Source organism: Mauremys reevesii, linkage group 2, assembly GCF_016161935.1.
Source record: "Mauremys reevesii isolate NIE-2019 linkage group 2, ASM1616193v1, whole genome shotgun sequence".
NCBI classification, from domain to species: Eukaryota; Metazoa; Chordata; order Testudines; family Geoemydidae; genus Mauremys; species Mauremys reevesii.
Genome location: NC_052624.1, coordinates 56,870,502 through 56,892,066, shown reverse-complemented (window position 1 = coordinate 56,892,066; position 21,565 = coordinate 56,870,502). Strand labels below are relative to the sequence as shown.

The following is a 21,565-nucleotide window of genomic DNA, read 5'->3' as shown; positions in this document are numbered from 1 at the left end:
TTCAGCTACACTATTCACGTAGCTGAAGTTGCATATCTTAGATCGATTCCCCCCCCCAGTGTAGACCTGCCCAAAGACTTGGTCCCTTAGGTCTCCACATAATTAGCTGGGCTTTTTATTCTGTAATTTAAAAGAAAATCCCCACCTTACTCTGTGTCTATTGACTGAAAATGGAGACCATGACAGTTATTTTAACACAGTGGCATCAATGCACAGGGAACCTGAAATAAAGAGGTTGTTCTTGAAGGGCAAGATTGTGACCTTTCCTTACAATGGTGTGTAGGGAAGTGTGGCCCTTCCTAGTCCCCTGCATAACTCACTCAAATCAACACTTTCTGTACAGGGGGAAGGAAGGGAACAGGTGCCTTGAATTCAGTGGGAAGCAGGTGAGCTTTGGCTTTTCACACATCCTTGTCTCACACAATAGATCAATCAGCAATACCAAGCCAAAGTGAGATGGAACATTAACTACAGCTGGTATAGAGCTGGTGAATGTTACTTCCCCCTGAAGCAATTCCTTCTCTGGCCTACTCCTGGGTAAGCACAATTATACACTGCCTCCTTACGCATGGTGGATTGTAAAGTAACAATCTGGTGTACAGGAGTCAATGGGAGCTGCTGGGCATTTAGCACTTGAAAGCCCCCTGATTCAATTGCCTAAATACAGACTATAGGACCTAAATTTAGGCATCCATTTTAAAAAATCTTGACCAATCATATCTGTGTTCCAGCTAATGGATGCCTACATTTTCACTGAAAAATATAAACTAGATTTTTAAAAAGGGCTGATAAAAAGTAATAAATAGCAATAATAAATATCTAATTGAGTCTTCCCAGGTTGTACATGGTTGCCATTCAGTTTGTAATAGTAAAAAAAGTATATTCCCCGATTATCTGAATTCCAGATGTTCTAGTCAGGCAAACCCTAACTTTTTTCATTAAGTTTTGCATACATACTTTTTACTTCACACTCTGCCACTGCCATTCTCTCCTGAAAAAATACCACGGTGGGCTATATTCAATTTAAATTACACTATCTTATTCTAGCAATTGCATAAACATTACCTTGCAAAAATCAAATACCCTGTTTGTTCAATTTCCAAAAGTAGCTTTTAGTGCTAACTGACCTCAATACAAGCTTATATGATGTTTGTGTGTCTGTGTGTGTGTTTTAAAGAAAGCTTTTAATTTCATGTAATAAATTACTTTGACGTTACTTACTACTTGTTCTCAATTAGACAAGACATTTTTGCAGAAAGGAAACGTTATTTATAAGTAGTGTATTTTGGAATGTTACTCACTGTTACTTATGATCAGTATCTTAACTAGAATCATTTGCTTACAAGTGTCTGATGCAAGATTCCTAGAGAATTTATTTAGAGTTGCAAAATTTTCTTTTGCAAACTTCTCCAGGTGTCTGATGTTAGAAAATAGTACCATATTTTCCCTCAGAAATTAACTAGATAACAATATATCAGAGATAAGGACATTATATTGTACTGAAACAAAAAAAAGTATGACATAAAACTAGAACTAGATTCAACATTCAAATTAAGTACTACCTTACTGAAAAACCATAATAAAGTGCATATTTAAAATGAAGCTTGCATATTATAAAGTGACACATACTCATTTATACATCTAGAATTTATGTAAATTCTACCATATTCATAAGTCATACCACTGTGTCATAAATTAAATCTTAAATTGCAGAGATTTCTTTATAATATTCCATATTATTGTACAGAGTCATCATAAAACCTATTGCAAATCCTTATTTGCAGTCAAACTGAACTAAGAAGTCCTAGGGTAAAATTTGGGCCCCACTGAACTCAATGGCAAAACTTTAATTTACTTGAACGTGGCCAGGATTTCACCCCTAGAATTTTGTAACTTTTTCTCAACCTGATGTTCTTTTTATGAGTAAACATGAAATGTCATTCATTAATAGACTACTGTGTCTACATAGTCATGCACTTATTTTAACATTTAAATACAAAGAAATTTAAATACAAGGCACTTCTCCAAATATATTATCTCCAACTCAGCCTGAGTCAGTATTAGAATGTCATCTTAAAGACTATTGGCTTTGGAAGGGTATTTCTGGAAGAAATTTTATTGATGATATTAGTCACTGGTACAAAAGTAGTCCAAAAGGTCAAATTATATGACCCACCCAGGTATCTCTCACCACTTCTGTGGCTTCAAGCAGTCGTACCTATAATTCAGAAATTGTGTTTGGTACATCTCTGTATGAGCTTTATGTTCACATTTGTTTATTCATTATTATTCTGTGTGATTATTTATTGTTTCAAGTAGTGCCCACAGTGTATAAAGTCCTGTATAACACAAATGAAGTCATGGGTCTTGCCCTGAATTGCTTACACTCCAAAAAGACAAAACAGACACAGAGATGGAGATGGCTTTCTGAGGGGAAAATCTAGAGTATGCTTGTATTGTGAGAGAAAGTAGACCGAAGAGTGAAAAGTTGAAGAGAAGGAGGTGGTGAAAGCAGGGATAAGGGAGGTTGGTCTTAAAATAAAAACCATGATAAAAAAAGGACACCCTTTTAAAGTGACAACTTACACTGAGCTGGGATTGTACCGCTGGAAGTCCCAAGGTAATGTTGGGCAAAGAAGGAGACGTATACAAACTCAACAGGTTCATCGATTCTTCATGAATCACAACATGTTGTTGTGAAACCAAGTGCTGAAACAAGAAAAAAAATCACCTCCAGATCTGTAACACTTATTTCTATTACCCTTCAGAAACAAAAGCCAGTTAGTTAGTTATCTTTGTTAGTGTGCCTAAGATGCCAAATATTGGGGAAAAGTACTTCATTTCCTGATATACTGAGTATCCTGAGTACTGGGGCCTACTAATATTTCTCCAGCATAGCTCTGAGATTCTTTTCCTGAAATGGAGACATATATTCACCTGCCTACCATGCCGCCTTGGTTAATCAGTTAAATTCCTATGCCAAACCAAAATGTCAAGGATTCCCTGCTCCATTACCTCTTCTCACACCAACCACACATTCATTGCTATAGGGTCAATGGGAGTTTTGCTTGAGTAAATATTCAGGAAGGATTGCACGATATGTCTTATGGAACATTGATGATTCATCTCTTAATGTATATAAGGATACATATATAGCTGTACTGGATATCATTTAGCTATGCTGAGGGATATCCTCCTTGCTAGAACTACAGCAGATAACCTATATGAGATTTTCACTAAAATGGAAGAAAAAGTTCTAAAGGAGTATAATTCATATGCTTTGCTGCAAAACTTCACCCACCATAATTCAACATTATTCATTCTGTGTATCTTATCCCCTTGCCACTAAATTACCATTAGGCTACAGTGTTTAATATGGATGGAGATAGTTTGAGTAAAAAGTGATTTAGGAAGCAAATGCCCTTTAAAAAAAAATAATGTTAAAAACATAGCCCCCATTCCTGTTGGGTGCTGAGCTGCCCTGTGAAGTGCTTAGCCTCCTTAACTCCCTCAAGTTTCAACACCTTGCTGGATAGTCCCCATACTTGTTTTGAAACCATATGATATAACAATTTATGAAGAGGACATATAATTTCTTATATGATTTTTTAAATCACCCTGCACAGAGAAACAGGTATTCTGAAAAGATCCCCCATAAGCACCCATTTTAGATTTGGTGGGAAGAAGCAAAAAAAAGGTTACATTATCACATGCTTACTGCAAGAGGAATCTTTTTGAAGCCTCCGCATTCTGCTTTAACGGTCATGTTTTTCAACATGTGGTCTAGTATAGTTGCTTGAATTACATTTTCTGTTTAACTCTTGCTTCCCTCCCAGAACTTTTACACAATAAGAGCTACAAAGGTCTTATTAGGCTTAGGAACTCTGGCATGATATGGTCCCCAAGGGAACAACATCCCTGAAAAAGAATACCCTGTGTAACAGTATGACACAGTGACTGCTTTCTTCCCAAACAAAAAGCATATGGGGCTCCAATAATAGACCACCTCCAAGAGGGATACTGCACACTCGGGCTTTGACTAAAGTAAATATAATAACTTGTCAAGCATGTTGTGGGGAGCAGTAGATTTTCCCTTGGACAAACCTGGGATATCAATTAACTTTGGAAAATACCTTGTGCTAATACAATGCAACTTCAGACTGTCACTGAAAACTGGTGCTGCACAAAAACACAGGATGTTATTCCAAAACATAACCTTCCTCATATAGTTTGTTTGGAAATAAGACCTATCTCTGAGACAATAACAGTAGAAGTCTCTATGTGTAATTTTCTCTTGGTATCTTGGGAATGCTAGAAGATAATATATGAAAGAGAGGAGAGATATGGACTATATGGAATGCAAGTGTAAAGAAACTGCTTCATTTGTATATTACATTCATTTCCCATTAAATTGCACTTGCTTGATAACATCCAAATATGTACATGGTTAAAATGAAGTATGTGCAAAATACAAAAGTCTAGTGTGAAATGCTATAAATGTCTTACCAAAAGAGATGCTGTAAACATGTAATCCTCTTTTTAGGACATCATCAGACTTGTACTGGTTGCAGCATCTATGTGGTGCTGCATTTAAAAAATATACATGTTTCCTTTTTGGTTTTATGATACGCCACTGTTAAATTCCAAGGTGTGCATTGAGGAACAAGAGTCAAATGAGCGAATGTAAGGAATAAGTCAAGCAACTAAAAGGTAATGCCACAACTGTTCAAACTGAATCTCTCCTAATCTGCTCCGTTAAGCATATGTAATAAGACAGCTGTGTTAAAAAAACCAATTGATTATTAATAACATTGGCACTGAAATTTAACAGCATGAATATGCCTCTACAACATAGTCATTGTCTTTTAATAATCAACTGGTATTTGTTTTACAATAACCCTCTGATTAAGCCCATATTAAGACCCCTATCCTGAAACGAGCTTTATGCTGACTCAGGGGGCCACTTGCATGGAGGCTACTGTGGAATCAGGGCCTATGTGTGTCTTTGGGCAACTTAAAGTGTTACACTAGTGACAATTTACTAAGGCTTTGTCTACACTGCACAGCTTTTAGCAACATGGCTGTGTCGCCACAGCCGTACCGCTAAAAGTTGTGCAGTGTAGCTGCTATTTGTTGGCTCTCCTGCCGACAAAAAACATCCACCCTGAATGAGCGGTGTTTGTGCTGTTCAGGCTGGCACATGTTGCAGCAAAACTATTGTCTTTTGGGGTGGGGGGTGGAGGCTTTTAACACCTCTGAAAGACAAAAGTTTTGTCATTCAATTGCCAGTGTAGACATAGCCTAAGCTAATGGGGCATAGTCCTTTCCCCCACAGCATTCATTTCTTGAGGCAGAATTCCCAGCTTGCTAGTGTTTTAAAAGAAACAATCTATCAGTCAGGTTCACTTAATTCTTAAAATGTAAGTATAGTAATTAGATGTAGCAGTGTTTGGTTTTACTGTCTAATATCAACTTCTCTTTCCCGCTCTCCCTCTGTCTCTCTCTCACTCACACTCACACTCAGTGGAGGAAAAGGGAATATTTTCTTTTGGCTTTAAATCTTCCAAGTTGCAGACACAGTGTCTGAAGATACCATTGCTTTGAACAGTCAGAATAAGCGGCACTCAGAAGTAAGAACTACTTCTATTATTTTCATTAGTTTTAAAAATTAAGTAGATTCCCTTTTCATGTTTGGATTGAATTTCAATTTCATCATGCTGGCTAGAGACTTAAAAGTTTTGAAGACCTACTAAGTGTGCTCCTCAAAGCTGAGGTTCATAAACGAATATTATGAAAGATGGATTTAAGAGACATTTGTACCATATGCATTTATTTATGTCCTCCATATAATAAGGCAGTTTAGTTTCTACTATTATCTTCAATATACCAGTCTCCAAAAGTTCTGTACACCAAATATAAGTGGATTCTATATGGGCCTGAATCAACGGCCATTGAGATGAATGGGACTTCATTGGGCTTTGGATCAGGCCCTCTCTGTGCTTAGAGTTAGCACTTACATTTGACTTGGGCCTTACTGAGGCAAGGTGTCCCAATGAAGTCATAGGAAATCCTGGCATGAGGAAGGCAGGCAGGATTTAGCCATGCACAGCATGTCATTTGAAAGTACAGTATATGGTTTGCTCCAACAGACAAATTGTGACCACAGTGAACCCTGAACCATCAGAGGCAAAACCTGGGTCTAATAAAAACAACTTTTATTTATAAGGTGCAATTATAAGTTTAACTTTTAAGGCTCATATAATGACAGAAAGTCTTTTAACAGACTGGTTACTGAAATCACTATTGGAGAAATTGATAGCAAGGGATTATCTGCAAGGTTTCTTACTCACAGTGCTATTCTGTGCTTTCAGAAAATTTAAATAAATGGTTACCACACTGTCTACTGTGGGTTAAGACACTTAAGAGACTGATATTTAAATGATTAAGGCAGAAATGTTTTTAAAGAATCAAAAATTTCATTACTGATATTGCTCTAGTCACTAAAGTGTGATCATTTACAGTACTGACTCAGATTTTTACTGGTAAATGATTCTTCTGTCATCACAACCTGTTTTTCCCCAACAAGAAGTGTTAATTTGCCGCCATGAATACCATGGCCATACGCCCACTCAGATGCTAATACAACACTTACTGCAAATGTCACAATAACTATTAGGAAACAACAGCAGAGTGAGTCATGCAGGGTTACGGCAAAACAAGTGGCATTTTGCATGATTTTAGAACACAACCTATTATTAGAAACCTCTGTACTTTGTGTGTCTGACAAAAAATTGATTAGATAAATACCATTTGAGAGCTGGCAGCTAATGTTCAACTACAGAAGAAATATTCAGCTGTTTGGTTACTAATAAACTATCAAATAAAATCAAAATGTACTGATGTTGAGATCTATGGAAAAATGTTTGCACCCACAGGACCACAATATTAACAATCAAGTAACCAGTGAGGTAAAGAAGTCTCTGACTGGAGCCAGAAATGGAAGCCAGTGGTTTCAGCTTCCAAGTGTTCTGCCAAAGAGCTGAGTGAGTGGCTCCAGCACATAGAGCTCAGCTTTTAAAATAGCTTTTTAGGCTCATTTCAGTGCTAATGATAGTAAGATACTAATACCACTGTTGCATGGCATAGCAAGGGAAGATGATTTTGCAATGTAGTGTTCTATTAATGCACGGAATACAGTCCTAATGGTCCTAGAGCTGCAATCTTCCCAAACCTCTCCTGAACAGAGACTGCCCATCACACCAGACTGACCAGATTTGATTGTGGTCAGAGGGGTCTGCTCTTCACTGATGAAGCTGCCGCAAATTGGCTTTGCAAGTTCCGCATCCGCTAAGGAGACTACCTGATTGTAAGCTGTGTCTGTGGTGGTTTAATGATATGAACAAGTGTTTAGGAGCTAGAATATTCAGAGTACCAAACATCGTAAGTAAGCCCAAAGAAGCATCATTATTCCCTTTTGTATTTTGTGGTGTTAGCATTAATGGTAAAGTATTCAAGTAGCTGTAGTATCGAATTCCATATGATTTCCCATCTAATATAGCATTAACACCCCTACTATACCCCTATTTGAAGTTATGCTTCCCAAGGTGAAAATACACTGTTTTAATCCCACTGTACTGACTAGTCTGTGGTCTGAACTGAACTTTTTTATATCTTGCAATACATAATCTGAATTTCTTTACAATCCCATACAGAGGGCTATGAGGCAAAACCACATGTTAGCCATCAATGTAACTATTTTGTTTTCTTTGTGCCACAGAGAGGCTACTAATCAGTGTGCAGAGGTCACCCACCTGCCCTCTGGATCATAGTTCACACACACAATTAATTCATTATGGGGAAGAGTCCCTGCTGGAGGTTGAACTAGCCAATCTAGTTTTTTTGAGGTGAATGTCCTGCCACTGACCTGGAGAAATAGCTCCATTAGCCCAAACTCTGGTAAGTCACATTTCCTCATGCTCTTTTGTTTAATCAGTAGATAATATAAAACAATTAACAGCAAGCTAGGCCATCAAAGTAGTTATGATTCTGGGCATTAGCTGCAGAAGATAGGGTGCAGTACAAATCTTAGCATTGAATGAGATGTCCTTTTACGCATATAATAAGGAAAAACTGCTTTTGGCTTGTGCATTAGAAATATTGTATGAGGGAGGAAAATAATAAATAATTAATACCTCTATTGTGCCTTCCATCTAAAAACCTCAGAGAGCTTTACGAAAAAAGTAACGAAGCCTCCTCACACCTTTGTTATGTTAGGGAATTATTATACAGATTGGGAAAACGAGGCACAGACAGACTGAGTGACTTGCCCAAGGTCACACATGATGTCTCTGAGGATAGGACTCCTGACTACCAGCCCTATGCTTTAGCCACAAGACCATCCTTCATTTAATAATAACTGATAACTAATAGCTTATTCAGTAATGCTGTGAGACAGGACTTGGCTTACCACAAGTTAGGTTTTCCAAAGGTCTATGGTGTGTGCGTGTGTGTGTGTGCTGGGAGCTATTTTTTTTTAATCCTTTAAAGTCAGTTCATTAGAGGCCTGATTCAGCAGACCACTTAAGCACATGCTTAATTTTAAGCACCCAAATCAATCAGAGATCAATTAGACTACTCACATGCTTAAGGTTAACCTGGATTTAAGTGCTTTGCTGAGTAAGGGCCTTGAATACCCTCTGCCTAACTGCACAACACTCAGTGCGAGAGAAAAATTCAAAATAATTTTAAAAAATGACAAAATAATGTTTATAAATAAAAAATGTCAGGACATTTCTGTCCAATCCCTCAAGCCTTTCCAGGGCTAGAAGTATATGCTAGATGGCCCCCTGGGGAAACTAGGAAACTCCACTATTCTATAGCATTGAGCTCCTGTTTCTTGTTCTGACAGGTAACAAGATATTGGACTCTACACCCATCTGGAGTGATTATTGTCCATTTGGCTCTTAGGCCAACATAATTGGAGGTGGCGGGAGGGAGAATATTCACATTTTGAGGGACAGGGAACCACTTCCTTAGAAAGTTTATTTTTTAAATAATGCCAGGTGCTTGACATTCCTGAGACTTTTGGAATGTTGAAAGCAGTCCTGGGGCAATGGATTAGTGGGCAGAGTGCAGGTGAGGCAGTCGATGATAAATACAATTTGTCACATGGTTGTCATTACCACATTCTGGAGGTGTCAGTAGTGACTCCATAATTAAGGGTACATTGCGATATACACTTGAAACAGGATTAAAATCCTTCTATTTCACTGTGAATTTTGTTTTTCAGATGACAATTGAATTTTCCATAATTATTATTATTAATTTTATTTATTTATTTTTGGTAAAGTATTTACTCATTTTTACATAGGAAATTTAAAATGAGCCCCTTTTGCAATTTCTTACGTTGTCTGGTCCTTGAAACTAAAAGTCCAGGGCCACCACAAACACCCAGATATATGCACCAACCTTTTCGTGCCCCCACTCCATTTCCCCTCCCCATAGTGTCTTACTGGAGATGTTAACCTTTTGCAGTGGAAATCTAACAGACCTGCTCAGGTCTGCTAGATAGGGGTTCCACTCTGCAGATCCACAGGAAGCACATTGCCCCCCTAGCTCCAGGACCTTAAGCTGCAAGTCTCCTCCTCCTTCTCCTTGCCGTTTGTTTGTAATAGAGACTGGGACATGATGGGAGGGGACAGGGAGAAGGAGAAAGTTCAGGTTGCCTTATGAGTGGAGGAAAGAGTAAAGGTTTAATATACATTATGGAATCCATGGGAGCTCTCGCTCCATTAATAAAGCTATTAGCCCTTGTGTCTAGCTCGTACAATCTGCTCTTTGATTTTTAAAACATTTGTCAGAAGTTGGAGGGATGCTAGACCAAATATGTCTTACTGGATGTGTGGTGGTATATGTGTCATATCTGAAATTAAACTAAATACATTATCTCGTAAAAGGAATTTCTAAACATACATTCAAATATATGTTCTTGCAGTATGTCTCTTTAATTAACAGAGCAAAACTCAGACCTGGCCAGCTAGTTAAAACTATGATATAAAGCTATTTCACAGTTATGCTATCAACAGATTACAGCATTTCTCTTTTGTTTTTGTTTCTAATTCAGTTACTGGAGTACCCTGCCACAAAACACCCAGATTTATTGTTTTATTACCGCAGAGAAACATATAGAATCATAGAATATCAAGGTTAGAAGGGACCTCAGGAGGTCATTGAGTCCAACCCCCTGCTCAAAGCAGGACCAATCCCCAGACAGATTTTTGCCCCAGATCCCTAAATGGCCCCCTCAAGGATTAAACTCACAACCCTGGGCTAATGCTCAAACCACTGAGCTATCTCTCCCTTCCCTCCTTGTAGGAGAACAAACAAATACATAAGAAAAACAGTAAATGTTGTCAATTACTATATATTACTTGGGGAGTTTATGTTACATATCTGTGCTTTCTGATTGTTTGCCCACATTAAACAAGATGCAATACACCTGAGGTATGCATATTGTAAGGCTGTATTTCTTTATTCACAGTTCTGGTGAGCTATGCTTCACTCCTCTGGTTTGTGTTTACATTGGAAACCATCATAGCTTCACTGTGCCACTTTACTGACAGTGAGTAGTGCCTTATTATACAAGCATTCCCATGGACATCAGTGGGACTATGTAACAGTGTCTCACCATTCCACCACAGCTGCTGCCTCAGTTTCCTCAGAGCCTCGCTTTCACTGTTTAATGAGTTTAGCCCATTGGCTAAACCAAAATGGTCCTATCCTACTGTGTAAGCAAAACAAGAAGTCCACAACACAAGTCTGTGACTCTGGGCCTAGCCCTCTTTTAGGGCCTGTGTAACCCTCCTCTCTTTGAGGAGTATAACCATGCCCCTCTAGCTGACACCTCAGTGCCACAGGGGAGCTCATGCTTTGGCCCTAGAAACCCCAAGAGGGAAGGTGACTGCCCACTCCACTGCCCACTGCTTCACTTTCCCCTCAAAGCCGCCTCCTACATTTGCCTTGCCCCCACAACCTCTTTCCCTGTATTCTACAGTATGGCTCCCCTGGGCCCCTTTTACTCCTCTTCTGGGTGTACCACCACTGGTCTTCAAAACCTGGTCACTGAAGAACCTCCCCAGCTAGCTGTACCCTGCACAGCAAGCAAAAAGGAGATCTTTTATATCCCTGGCGCCTTTCCGAGCATATTTTGTACGAGCCTAGAGTTCCCTTGTCCCTCAGGGAACTACAACTTCCAGAATTCCTCTGTTCCAGGCTGGAACTCAGAACAGGAATGGGTTGGACCTGAGCCAGCATAAACTGTAACAGACTACTTACAGAGCAAGGTCCTACTCAGCATGAGTGAGGGCTTGTCTACACATGGAATTATTCCGGACTGTACACACATGGAGTTAATCAGAGATAGTCAATCAGGAATAACTCCATGTGTAGACAAGCCCTAAGGCAGGTAAAATCTAGCCCTACATTTACATGTGTGTGGGATCATAAAGCATTTTGCTGTAGTATCATTTGCTCCAAATAAAATTCCAAAGCAAAGAACTTTGCAGTACCCTGGATCAGTTGTTCATGTTAATATTTAGAAATGCTAGTGTTATTTCATGAGATTTCATTATTTCTAAGATGCCATTATATTCATTACTATATACCAAACAGTCATTCCACAATGTATCTCAGCACCATCATATCTCTTCCGGAGACCAGTTTCCACTGCCATCTCAAATACAATCCAGTTTCTCTTTCACACACAGTTACTGTGACTTCCAGGTGAAGGAAGGAAATCAGAAAGCAACTATGGTCTTTAAAGTGCTGTTTGGAATCTTTCCAGCTCTAAAAAGCTAAGCAATTAACTGGTCAATAAAGGGACTGAGTGTATTATTCTTACCTCAGCTTGAGAATTAGATGGCAAAAGTGAGGGTTCATTTTCTGTCACACTTCCAGTAGGGCCGTTGCTTGGTGAGCTGGGCCCTGTTCCTGGAGAACTGCTACTAACTGACGACTCTGAAAAAAGATTAAGCACACATGAATTTATAAGTAACACAGAAATCCAGCTGCGATTATGATGAACAATATATTGCTTATGGCACAGTCTTTCTTTTGTTGAAGAATAGTTTTCCCGTATGAATAGACTTTTTACTGTCTTAAGGATTTTCTCTTAGTCCCAATTTGTTTGCAACCTTAAAAAGATAGATAGTTTCATTCTTTTCCCCTCTTGATCCCTTCTGCACAAAGGGGGAATTTATTACTTGAGTTTCCTGCAAAGATGGCAAGTTACTCAGTGGCAGGCATAGATGTGCAAACAGAACTCCTAATGAGGAAAAAGGAAAGGAAGTACTTTTTATTGCATACTCTTCTGCCTCTGTGAGAGATCAAAATGACAGAAACAGTAGACTTGCAAAGGTCATGATAACATGTCATCAATTCATGAGGCCTACTGTCATTCCCTTGCTGTTTGGGAAGGGCTCCGGAGTATTCAGTTGTGAACTAACCTCTATATGAGTAACCAATAAAAAACAATACACCATTTGCAATACATCTCTGTCAGCAAGGTCTGAGGGACTGTTTGTAGCATACAAAATCTTAAAATAGCATTTTGAGAGCTATAATTTACCCTGGCTTGGTGAAAAAACTCCCAGGAGTTTTGGTTAAGATGAAACGTAATATCAGTTTAGGAAATGATACATCTGCTATCGGTGATATATATACCATAGGAAGATATTCTGCACTTGTAAAGGAATGGACTTGATAATCTAGTTGATCTTCATCACATCTAACTGTTATAAATCCTATATTGATGACAAGAGTTTTTGTACAGAACAAGGGAAGAATATAAATAACTAAAATTAGTATGGTGTTAGCAGAGATAAGAATATTTTATAGAACATCTTTCATACAAACTATCTCAAGAAAATTAAGATAATTTAGATAATTTATTTAATTAGCCAGTTATCAAATTATGGCTATCTTTGCTCTCTTTTTTGGGTCAGTTTGTTAGGTCCAGCAGCATATTATCATCTAGGCCGACAAATTTGCAGGGGTGGCAAATTTATAATAGCAGCATTTTTGTAATCGCGGCATCAGTGATGCCATGATTCTACCAATCATAGCGTGTATTGAAACCACCAATGACGGCACAACGCCATTTAGTAAACATACTCGCAAGAATCCTAAATGTTAATAATATGACTGGAAGGAAGAATTTAAGCAGTTAAAAAAAATACAAAAGAAAGAAAGGGAAAATGAAATGATAGCAAAAATGCGCAAAATAGATTCCTGTGTTGTATCAGTTAGTGCCGACAATGAGACAGAAAAAATAGTTGAAAGTAGTAGTGAAGTAAAAAGTGAAAATATTGGTGTTGATATTGAAAATATTGACGTTTAATAAATTAATGTGGGGCCAGGAGCGGCAATTATTTCAGGACCTAGGGGCGGCAAAATCATTAATCCGCCACTGTTAGGTCCCCACTCCTCTTGTCACGGAAGAAAATGGAAGTTTTGCTAGTGACTTAAAGGAGCCATTGCTTACTCCCAGCTAGAGTACATTTCTGCAATTCACTATCCCATCAATAAACTAATAATATAGGTCTGGTCAGGAAATGTCTTTGCTCAGAAAATGTTTGATCAGCTGTATTTTTAGCCGATTGGGGTCTATGTACAAAGTACATGGGGGAAAAAATCACAACCAAGTCAATGGCAAACTTGTAAAAAGTGAGTCCTGGGAATATACTTTCAGGTATATAAGCGATCATTGATAATGAGTCAGAGACAGAGTCAGGATTAGAATAGAAATGTCCCAACACCCAGCCATGTACTTTAACCATGACTATAGGTAATGCTCTCTTACTAAAATCATTACTGTTTTACTTTTACCCTCACTTGAAAATATATGTATCACAAAGGAATGGGCCACTCTAGAAATGTAGGCGTCAGTAAAGAGAGAATCAGCAATGAGCTGCCAACCCTTAGATCCCCCAACAAATTCAGCAATTACACTTAACACCAGTGTTTGTGAAATTAATTGGGCATATCTTGGTCAGATAGCAATGTTACGGAAAGCTCTGCATTCAGATACTAACTGGAGATTAGGAACAGGAGAATGATTTCTTTTACATTTGCACCCATGTCACAATCCCATAGTCTGTAATAAACACAGTGAAGAGCTGTCCTGAAAACAGCACTTATTGGACAGGGAACTTACTGTAATTTGTTTACACTGTGTCATATCTACACGGTGATGTAAAATCAGTGAGATGTTCTGATTTAATTAAACCCTTCCTTGACTAATGGATGCAGATATATATAACCAGCTGAGCAGTAATCAAGTGCCCTTATATACACAAGGCCTAAATCTCATCTCATTGAAACAAGTGAAATCCAGGTGTGATGCCAATGAAGTCAGTGGAGTTGCACTGGTGTCAAACAAGAGCAAGTGACATCAGAATCAGGCCCAGACATTGTAGATTCTCCTGTTCTATTCAGATTAATGGGACAGGCCCTGAAAGCATCCTATAGTCTGCGTGTTCAGGAGTCTGGATTCCCATGTGCTTGCAGAGGGGACAATTCAAAGCAAAGTTAGCCCTAATTTTGTAAGATAACATATATGATAATGGCACACTAACACTAAACATATATAACCACTTTATGAGCATACATAATATGCAAAAGTATACACTATTATCCAAAGATAATTTGCCTCTTCATTTACAGTTCAAATGTGTGGAAAGGAACTCAAAACCAATTTTAATTAACCTAAAATATTTCAATGTACATTTTTTTCCTCTTTGCAAGTTTTCTCCCTAAGGTGCAAAACTTTTATGTTATAACTGCTAAAAAATCCCTTCTAATTACTAGCAGCACCATCTGCTACGTCTGAAAAATGTGCCAATGAATATTTAAACAGGTCTGTAAATACTTCAAGTCACATAATACCTCAGTGAGTTCTTAAAATCAAAACCAATTAAGGCTGACATTTTCAAACAAAGGGAACCAGGAAGAGTGGTCAAACATGATTTCAAAAAGGTTGTGACGAGTTACCCTCATTTCAAGTTCTTTCTTTTGAAAACATCAGATCTCACTCATAAAAACTGTTAATCCAAGCAACACTTCTAAGGAATCAGGTGTCCTCCACCGTGTTTGGAATGATCATCAAGATGATATTTCTTATTTTGCCCATCTTGTTCAAAATGTTCAGACATTTCTCTTCAGAGATCTCTCACTTCAGAGAAAGCCTAACACAGGGAAAGATATCCCAAAGACTTAGGTTGAATTTCTAGCCTGCACACTCCAAAAGAAATGAAGCTGTAAGATCACCCCACTACAAACTAAGCTGGCAGATACATAAGACATAATATTGCCACTGAGGGCTATTGAGTATTACAGAACATTTATTTAAAAAAAAAAAAAAGTACGAGCCCTCTCACACAGCATATCTCGGTTCCCTGGGAAAACACACAAAGCCAAAAAGCAGGTGGAATTTCAATTACTTCAGTGGAGTTGTATACAGACACATGCATTCCTGTCCAGAAAGCTTCATATGGTTTGTGGGTCCCTACACTTCAGAGGTCCCATAAAGGCCATTCGGTCTCTAGCAGCATCCTCTGATGACTGAGCTCCAGAGTTCCTTCAGTGGCTGCCACTGTACTGCCTGCTTCCCTCCATTAGGGGATGCTGCTGAGAGCCAAGAGTCCAGTAGAGCATCCACTCCAGCTGCCAGATACTTCTCCATCATTCTAGCGCTGACTGCATGCAGCTGGCATTTGACAATGGGGAGAGCTGCAGCTGGTTACTTCAGGTTGCAACAGGGGACCAGCCCTCCTCTTGACTTAATGGATGATTGGCCATGTGTGCTCAAGACTTGAGTATGCTTTGCATAGTCTTTAGTCAAGCAACTATAGATAAGTTAAATCTGTCTCTATTACCCATGCATTAATTAGAATGCTGTTATCTTGCTCCGCTCCTCTTGGTTAGAAGATCCCAAGAACACGCGAACACACACACATAGAGTGTTGCAAATAATGCTCTATCCTGTTTTAGTTTGAGAGAAAATACTTATTCAAGACATTATTTATGTATGTGCCTGAGTCCCATTGAAGATAATAGGATTTAAGCATGTGCTTAAGTACTTTGCTGAATCAGGACCTTAAATTGTATTGGCTTCAGAGCTGTTCGCAAGTTTGTTAAACTACTGCTTAGATTTGTTAAAATCTGTATACTGTTCATTATCTACATTCCTAAAGGTCTGCTTTTCCTGAAGAGATTAATCTGGGTTTAGCATTCCCTTTTTGGCTGGGAGTATGATGAGAGCTATTAATTCATTTCTTGCTCAAATTAAAGGGACACGAATTTTGTTTATATTAAGTATTTTTAATCTATTTTTCTGATAGTGCAACCTTTACATAGTATAGATCAGTATTTAAATGGCATTTTTAAAATCCCTTTAAAGCATTATATGGGCTTTTCTGTTCCCTTGCTGTCTTTTGGGAGGGGCTTGGACTGCTCCTGCCTCCCTCCTTCCTCTTCCACTCTGTACATACAGCTGTCTTTTCAGTTTACATTTCAGCTTTCCTGTTGCTACTACTAAACACCCTCTTACAGAGCCTGAGGAAGAGCTTGTACACTCTCCACAGAGCAGTACAGGAGAGTGATGCAAGAGCCCAGCAATGAACCAGCGACACTGACTACACACAAAGTGCTACCAACCCACACAGGAAACAAACAGGAACAACAGAGAATCTTTTTCCTTCTTATCTCTTTTTATCCCAACAATTCTAGGGGTTCCTTGTTTTGGTACTTATTATTATATGTAAGAAAAAGTGTCCTGGTGGAAGTGTGATTTTTAAGTTGACAGTGCCCTTCTCACAAGTGAATAAAGCAAATTATTGTATGCAATTGTACCTTAAGTATTGTTGCTTTTCTGACAGAGAAATCTCTCTCCACACCTATGTTCAATACACAATTACGTTTCCAGTAAACTATTTTTCAGGTCTTCTAAGCAGTCTACTTGCATAGTAGTTTCGGCAGAATCGCTCCAGTCCTTAATTACCTGTCACTTCAAACAGTCTCTTCTTGAATGAACTGACAACATTTCCATCCTTCCGCCTGAGTAAGGGGCTGCTTCTCCTTTCTGTCACCTTCTGTTTTAACCTGGAACGCACCTTCAAGTTGGGCTCCGAGGCTGGGAATTAAGAGAAGAAAATGGAGAATTTAAAATTAAAAAGCCATTTCACCAAACAGTGCTTCCACTCCTTCAAGTACCCCTCCCTCAGCCCCCAGATGATCAGAGAAGAGAGAGCAATTGAATTACAGCTCCTCAGCACCCTCAAATGGCCCCAACCCTAAGATGGTGAATGGGACTGAGGCAGTTGCAAAGCTGCTGCTCCCACTACTGTTACCACTTCATACCTAAGATAGGACCTAAATTCTGAGCAGAACAGAGGGGGAAGGAGCAGCTTAAAATATGCTCTTCCCAGAAATGGTGCCATTCTAGAAAGCTACCTTAGCCATCCCTTACCCTAGCCCTGAGCCAACGGTAGGAGACAGCAGAGAAAGTAAGAGGGAACACTTTATTTTTATTTACTTTTTTTCTTCTAAGCAAAATCACTGAATCTCTCTTTTTTTTAAATTTTCAGTGGATATTATTCTGCTTGAATCGTATATATGTACCGCATGTATTAGGAGATGTTCAAAAGTACTTGAGAGATTTAGCAGCACAAAGCCCATTAAAAGTCAGTGAGACCTGTACTCCTAAAACCCTTAAGTTCTTTTGAAATTGCCTCTAAACAGATATGATTCCCCATATACTTCTCCCTCTCTTTAATTCAATGGAGTACAGACCTACCACACCGTCAAAGCTATTTATAATAAGAGTGGCATTTTGGTGGTTATGTTAAAGCAGGAAAAGAAAGAAATTTCACTAGTCAGCCACTGAGTTTATTTTTGTTTCCAGTCCTCAGCAAAATCCCTGCTATTTCTCTCTCTCATCCCAGCTGTGCTACAGAGAAAAGTATCTCAACATGAGGATAGACAAAGTTTTCTATAGCAGTTAACAAACAGCAGAAATGTGGGTTATTAATATGCAGTTTTATCATTAAAATTATCCAGAGGCCAAGGAAAGCTTTATTCTACTACATTCCTACTGTAGGTGAAAACTGGTAACAATATAGTGGGGAATCCTCTTCTGGGTTTAGACTTTGGTCTGATGGTAGAAATAGGAAGAAGCCTCTGCTGCGGCCTTTTGATTTCTTATAGGCATATAATTTATATCAAAGCCCATTGGGAGAACGTTTCTTAGTGTGCAGTTCTGAGCCCGAAACCTTCAGCTGTTCTGAGCTTGAAACCTTTTCTGAATAACTGCACCGAAACAACTGCATGTATTGCTATACTCTGAGAATATTTATACATGAAAATATAAACTCAGTCTGAAAAGGAAGAAGTAAGATCAAATTCCAGAAATCCTAGGATTATATTTAATACATTCTGGGCAAGTTCTTCCACCTTTTTCCTTTACTAAATGGACACAGTCTTTGAATATGAATGCTAGAGACCAGGTTTTGTGGTGTTTATTAATTTGTGGCATCTCTAATAAGAAAAATGTTTCATGTACCCATTTATCTGCTCTTCTAAGTAAGCCTTTATCAAACAGACTGTTAAGGATTAGTGCAGCCACCTGGCAGGTACATTTAGGGTAGAACTTGTTTATGTTTCATTGTCTGGCCATGCATCTTGGCTCATCAACACATCTTAACATGTAGAGGGGTTGGAAGTTCTCTCTCTCACACACACATGCACACCCTATCTCTCACATGCTTTCTCTACCGTGTGTGTGTGCACATGTGCACACACAAACAGAGTTAGAAATGGAGGAAGAAATGAAGGGATGAAATCCTGGCTACCCTGAAGTCATTAGAGTTTCAGCTCTCTTCTCACGTGCACTGTGAATACATTTGTTTCCTGTTGTTCCATTAGCTTCTACAGTGATTAGCACATTAGAAATGCCGGAGATAGATCAATGGGGATGCCAATAACTTATTATATTTAGCCTGCTCAAAGAGTGGTACAAAATGTTTAGTAAACTCAGGACTGGTTGGATTTGCAAAGTCTCTAGTCAACCTTTGTCATGCCTTTTCTCATGATGCTAAATAGTTCCTGAGAGAACACTGCCTCCTATGTGGTCTACTGTTTGTGCTGCTTTCAGAGGAACTATATAGCACCCTGATACAAAACTAGAAATCTTTGAGGAAAACTTTAAATTTAACTTTGATTTTACACTTTATCAGTCACTATATTAGTGATCAATGGCTCCATATTTAGTTGGCAGCTGATATCAAGTGGAGTGCCCCAACGGGTTGGTCCTGGGGCCAGTTTTGTTCAACATCTTAATGATCTAGAGGATGGTGTGGACTGCACCATCAGCAAGTTTGACACTAAATTGGGAGGAGTGGTAGATACACTGGAGGGTAGGGATAGGATACTGGGGGACCTAGATAAATTAGAGGATTGGGCCAAAAGAAATCTGATGAGGTTCAACAAGGACAAGTGCAGAGTCCTGCACTTAAGATGGAAGAATCCCATGCACTGCTACATACTAGGGACTGAATGACTAGGCAGCAGTTCTTCAGAAAAGGACCTAGGGGTTACAGTGGATGAGAAGCTGTATAGGAGTCAACAGTGTACCCTTGTTGCCAAGAAGGCTAATGGCATTTTGGGCTGTATAAGTAGGGACATTGCCAGCAGATTGAGAGATGTGATCATTCCCCTCTATTCGACATTGGTGAGGCCTCATCTGGAGCACTGTGTCCAGTTTTGGGCCCCACACTACAAGAAGGATGTGGAAAAACTGGAAAGAGTCCAGCAGAGGGCAACAAAAATGATTACGGGGGCTGGAGCACATGACTTATGAGGAGAGGCTGAGGGAACTGGGATTGTTTAGTCTGCAGAAGAGAAGGAAGAGGGAGGATTTGATAGCTGCTTTCAACTACCTGAAAGGGGGTTCCAAAGAGGATGGATCTAGACTGTTCTCAGTGGTAGCAGATGACAGAACAAGAAGTAATGGTCCCAAGTTGCAGTGAGGGGGGATTTGGTTGGATATTAGGAAAAACGTTTTCACAAGGAGGGTGGTAAAGCACTGGAATGGGTTACCTAGGGAGGTGGTGGAATCTCCTTCCTTAGAGGTTTTTAAGGTCAGGCTTGACAAAGCCCTGGCTGGGATGATTTAGTTGAGGACTGGTCCTGATTTGAGCAGGGGGTTGGACTGGATGACCTCCTGAGGTCCCTTCCAATACTGATATTCCATGATTCTATGATTCTTCTATATGACTCATCCATGGGAAACCAAATGTGATTTATTTCTTTAGAGAGATACAGTTTTGATACAGAACTGTCAATTTACCATGTATGGTAAGATTACATTGGTGTACTAGGAACATATCTATGTGTGCTCAGACCATGAATCTCATGTAGTTATGAATGCATTTGGAAGTAAAGTAACTCATATATTGTGCTGACTCAGTTTGCGGTTAGGGTTCATTCTATTTATAATTCTCCAAACTCCCAAGCTGCAGAAGAAATTTCCATATCAGTGACTAACTAATGTGATGTAAATCCTCTGGGTCCAGAGAAAGAGCTCTTCAGCATTCACTGGGGAGAAGTTCCACTTGTATATGAATGTATTTCATGCCCAGTCACACTGATTGCCTTTCTATTTTTAACCATGTTGCCATCACACTCTGCATTTCAATCAATCACATAAACAGAGAAGACAGTCTCTTATATGGATATCTGAGTTTATGCGCCAGCCAAGAAGAGAACCCTTACATAAAAGAGGAATCTCATTATCTAAATGAAAGCAATACATTTTCAAATGAAGAGGAAGAAAACCACCCAGTTTTTTAATATTCCAAATAAAAGACAAAAATTAAAGCTTTGAGGAGTATAAGGTTCAGAAACAGACATTCTTGAATATCCCTTGTGAAATGCAGAAAACAGAGCACTATGCCAGACAGGACTCTTAATGATAAGAGGTGAAAACTCAAATTTTAATACAGTGCTGATGGTTAGAGTATAGGGTTGAGGAAACAGTCCTGGGTTCTAATCCTGGCTGAGATATCAATTTGGTCGGTTACGTTGGAGAAGTCCACAGGGTAAAATCCTAGCCCTGCTGAAGTCATGACAAAATGCTCATTGACTTCAACAGGTAAGGATTTCACCCCCAATCTCTACAGGTCTCAGTTTATTCTGGTATCAAACGATTGTAACATCAGGCATCTATCAGCTGTTTTGAAAGCATTAAAGAGATACTGTCAGGTAGTTTAGAGTCCAAATATAGGTTTTGTTCTTAAAAAAGGTTTATCATAGTTCAATATTAATATAAATAATTTATAGAATTAAAATTTTCATTGTTTAAACTGAGTGAAATGCAAACAAGTAAACTAAAAGCAAAAATAGGGAAAAGTAAATTATATGTTTACATTATTTCACTTCTGATATTCAAGCTTTTTTATTAGTAATTCATATAAGGATTTTTCAAAAATATACGATATAATTTTTAAGATTT

General features: G+C 38.8%; 1 protein-coding gene across 2 annotated transcripts in view; it reads right to left on the bottom strand.

The window, feature by feature from the left end:
- HDAC9 (histone deacetylase 9) overlaps window positions 1–21,565 on the bottom strand; it is a 666,736-nt gene that overhangs the window by 246,077 nt on the left and 399,094 nt on the right. For both annotated transcript variants that reach the window (XM_039523937.1, XM_039523938.1), the window contains 3 exons: window positions 17,057–17,188; window positions 11,900–12,015; window positions 2,587–2,709 (listed from right to left, as the gene is read on the bottom strand). In XM_039523937.1, the coding sequence (XP_039379871.1) occupies window positions 2,587–2,709; window positions 11,900–12,015; window positions 17,057–17,188 (371 nt within the window). The remainder of the gene's footprint in view (window positions 1–2,586; window positions 2,710–11,899; window positions 12,016–17,056; window positions 17,189–21,565) is intronic.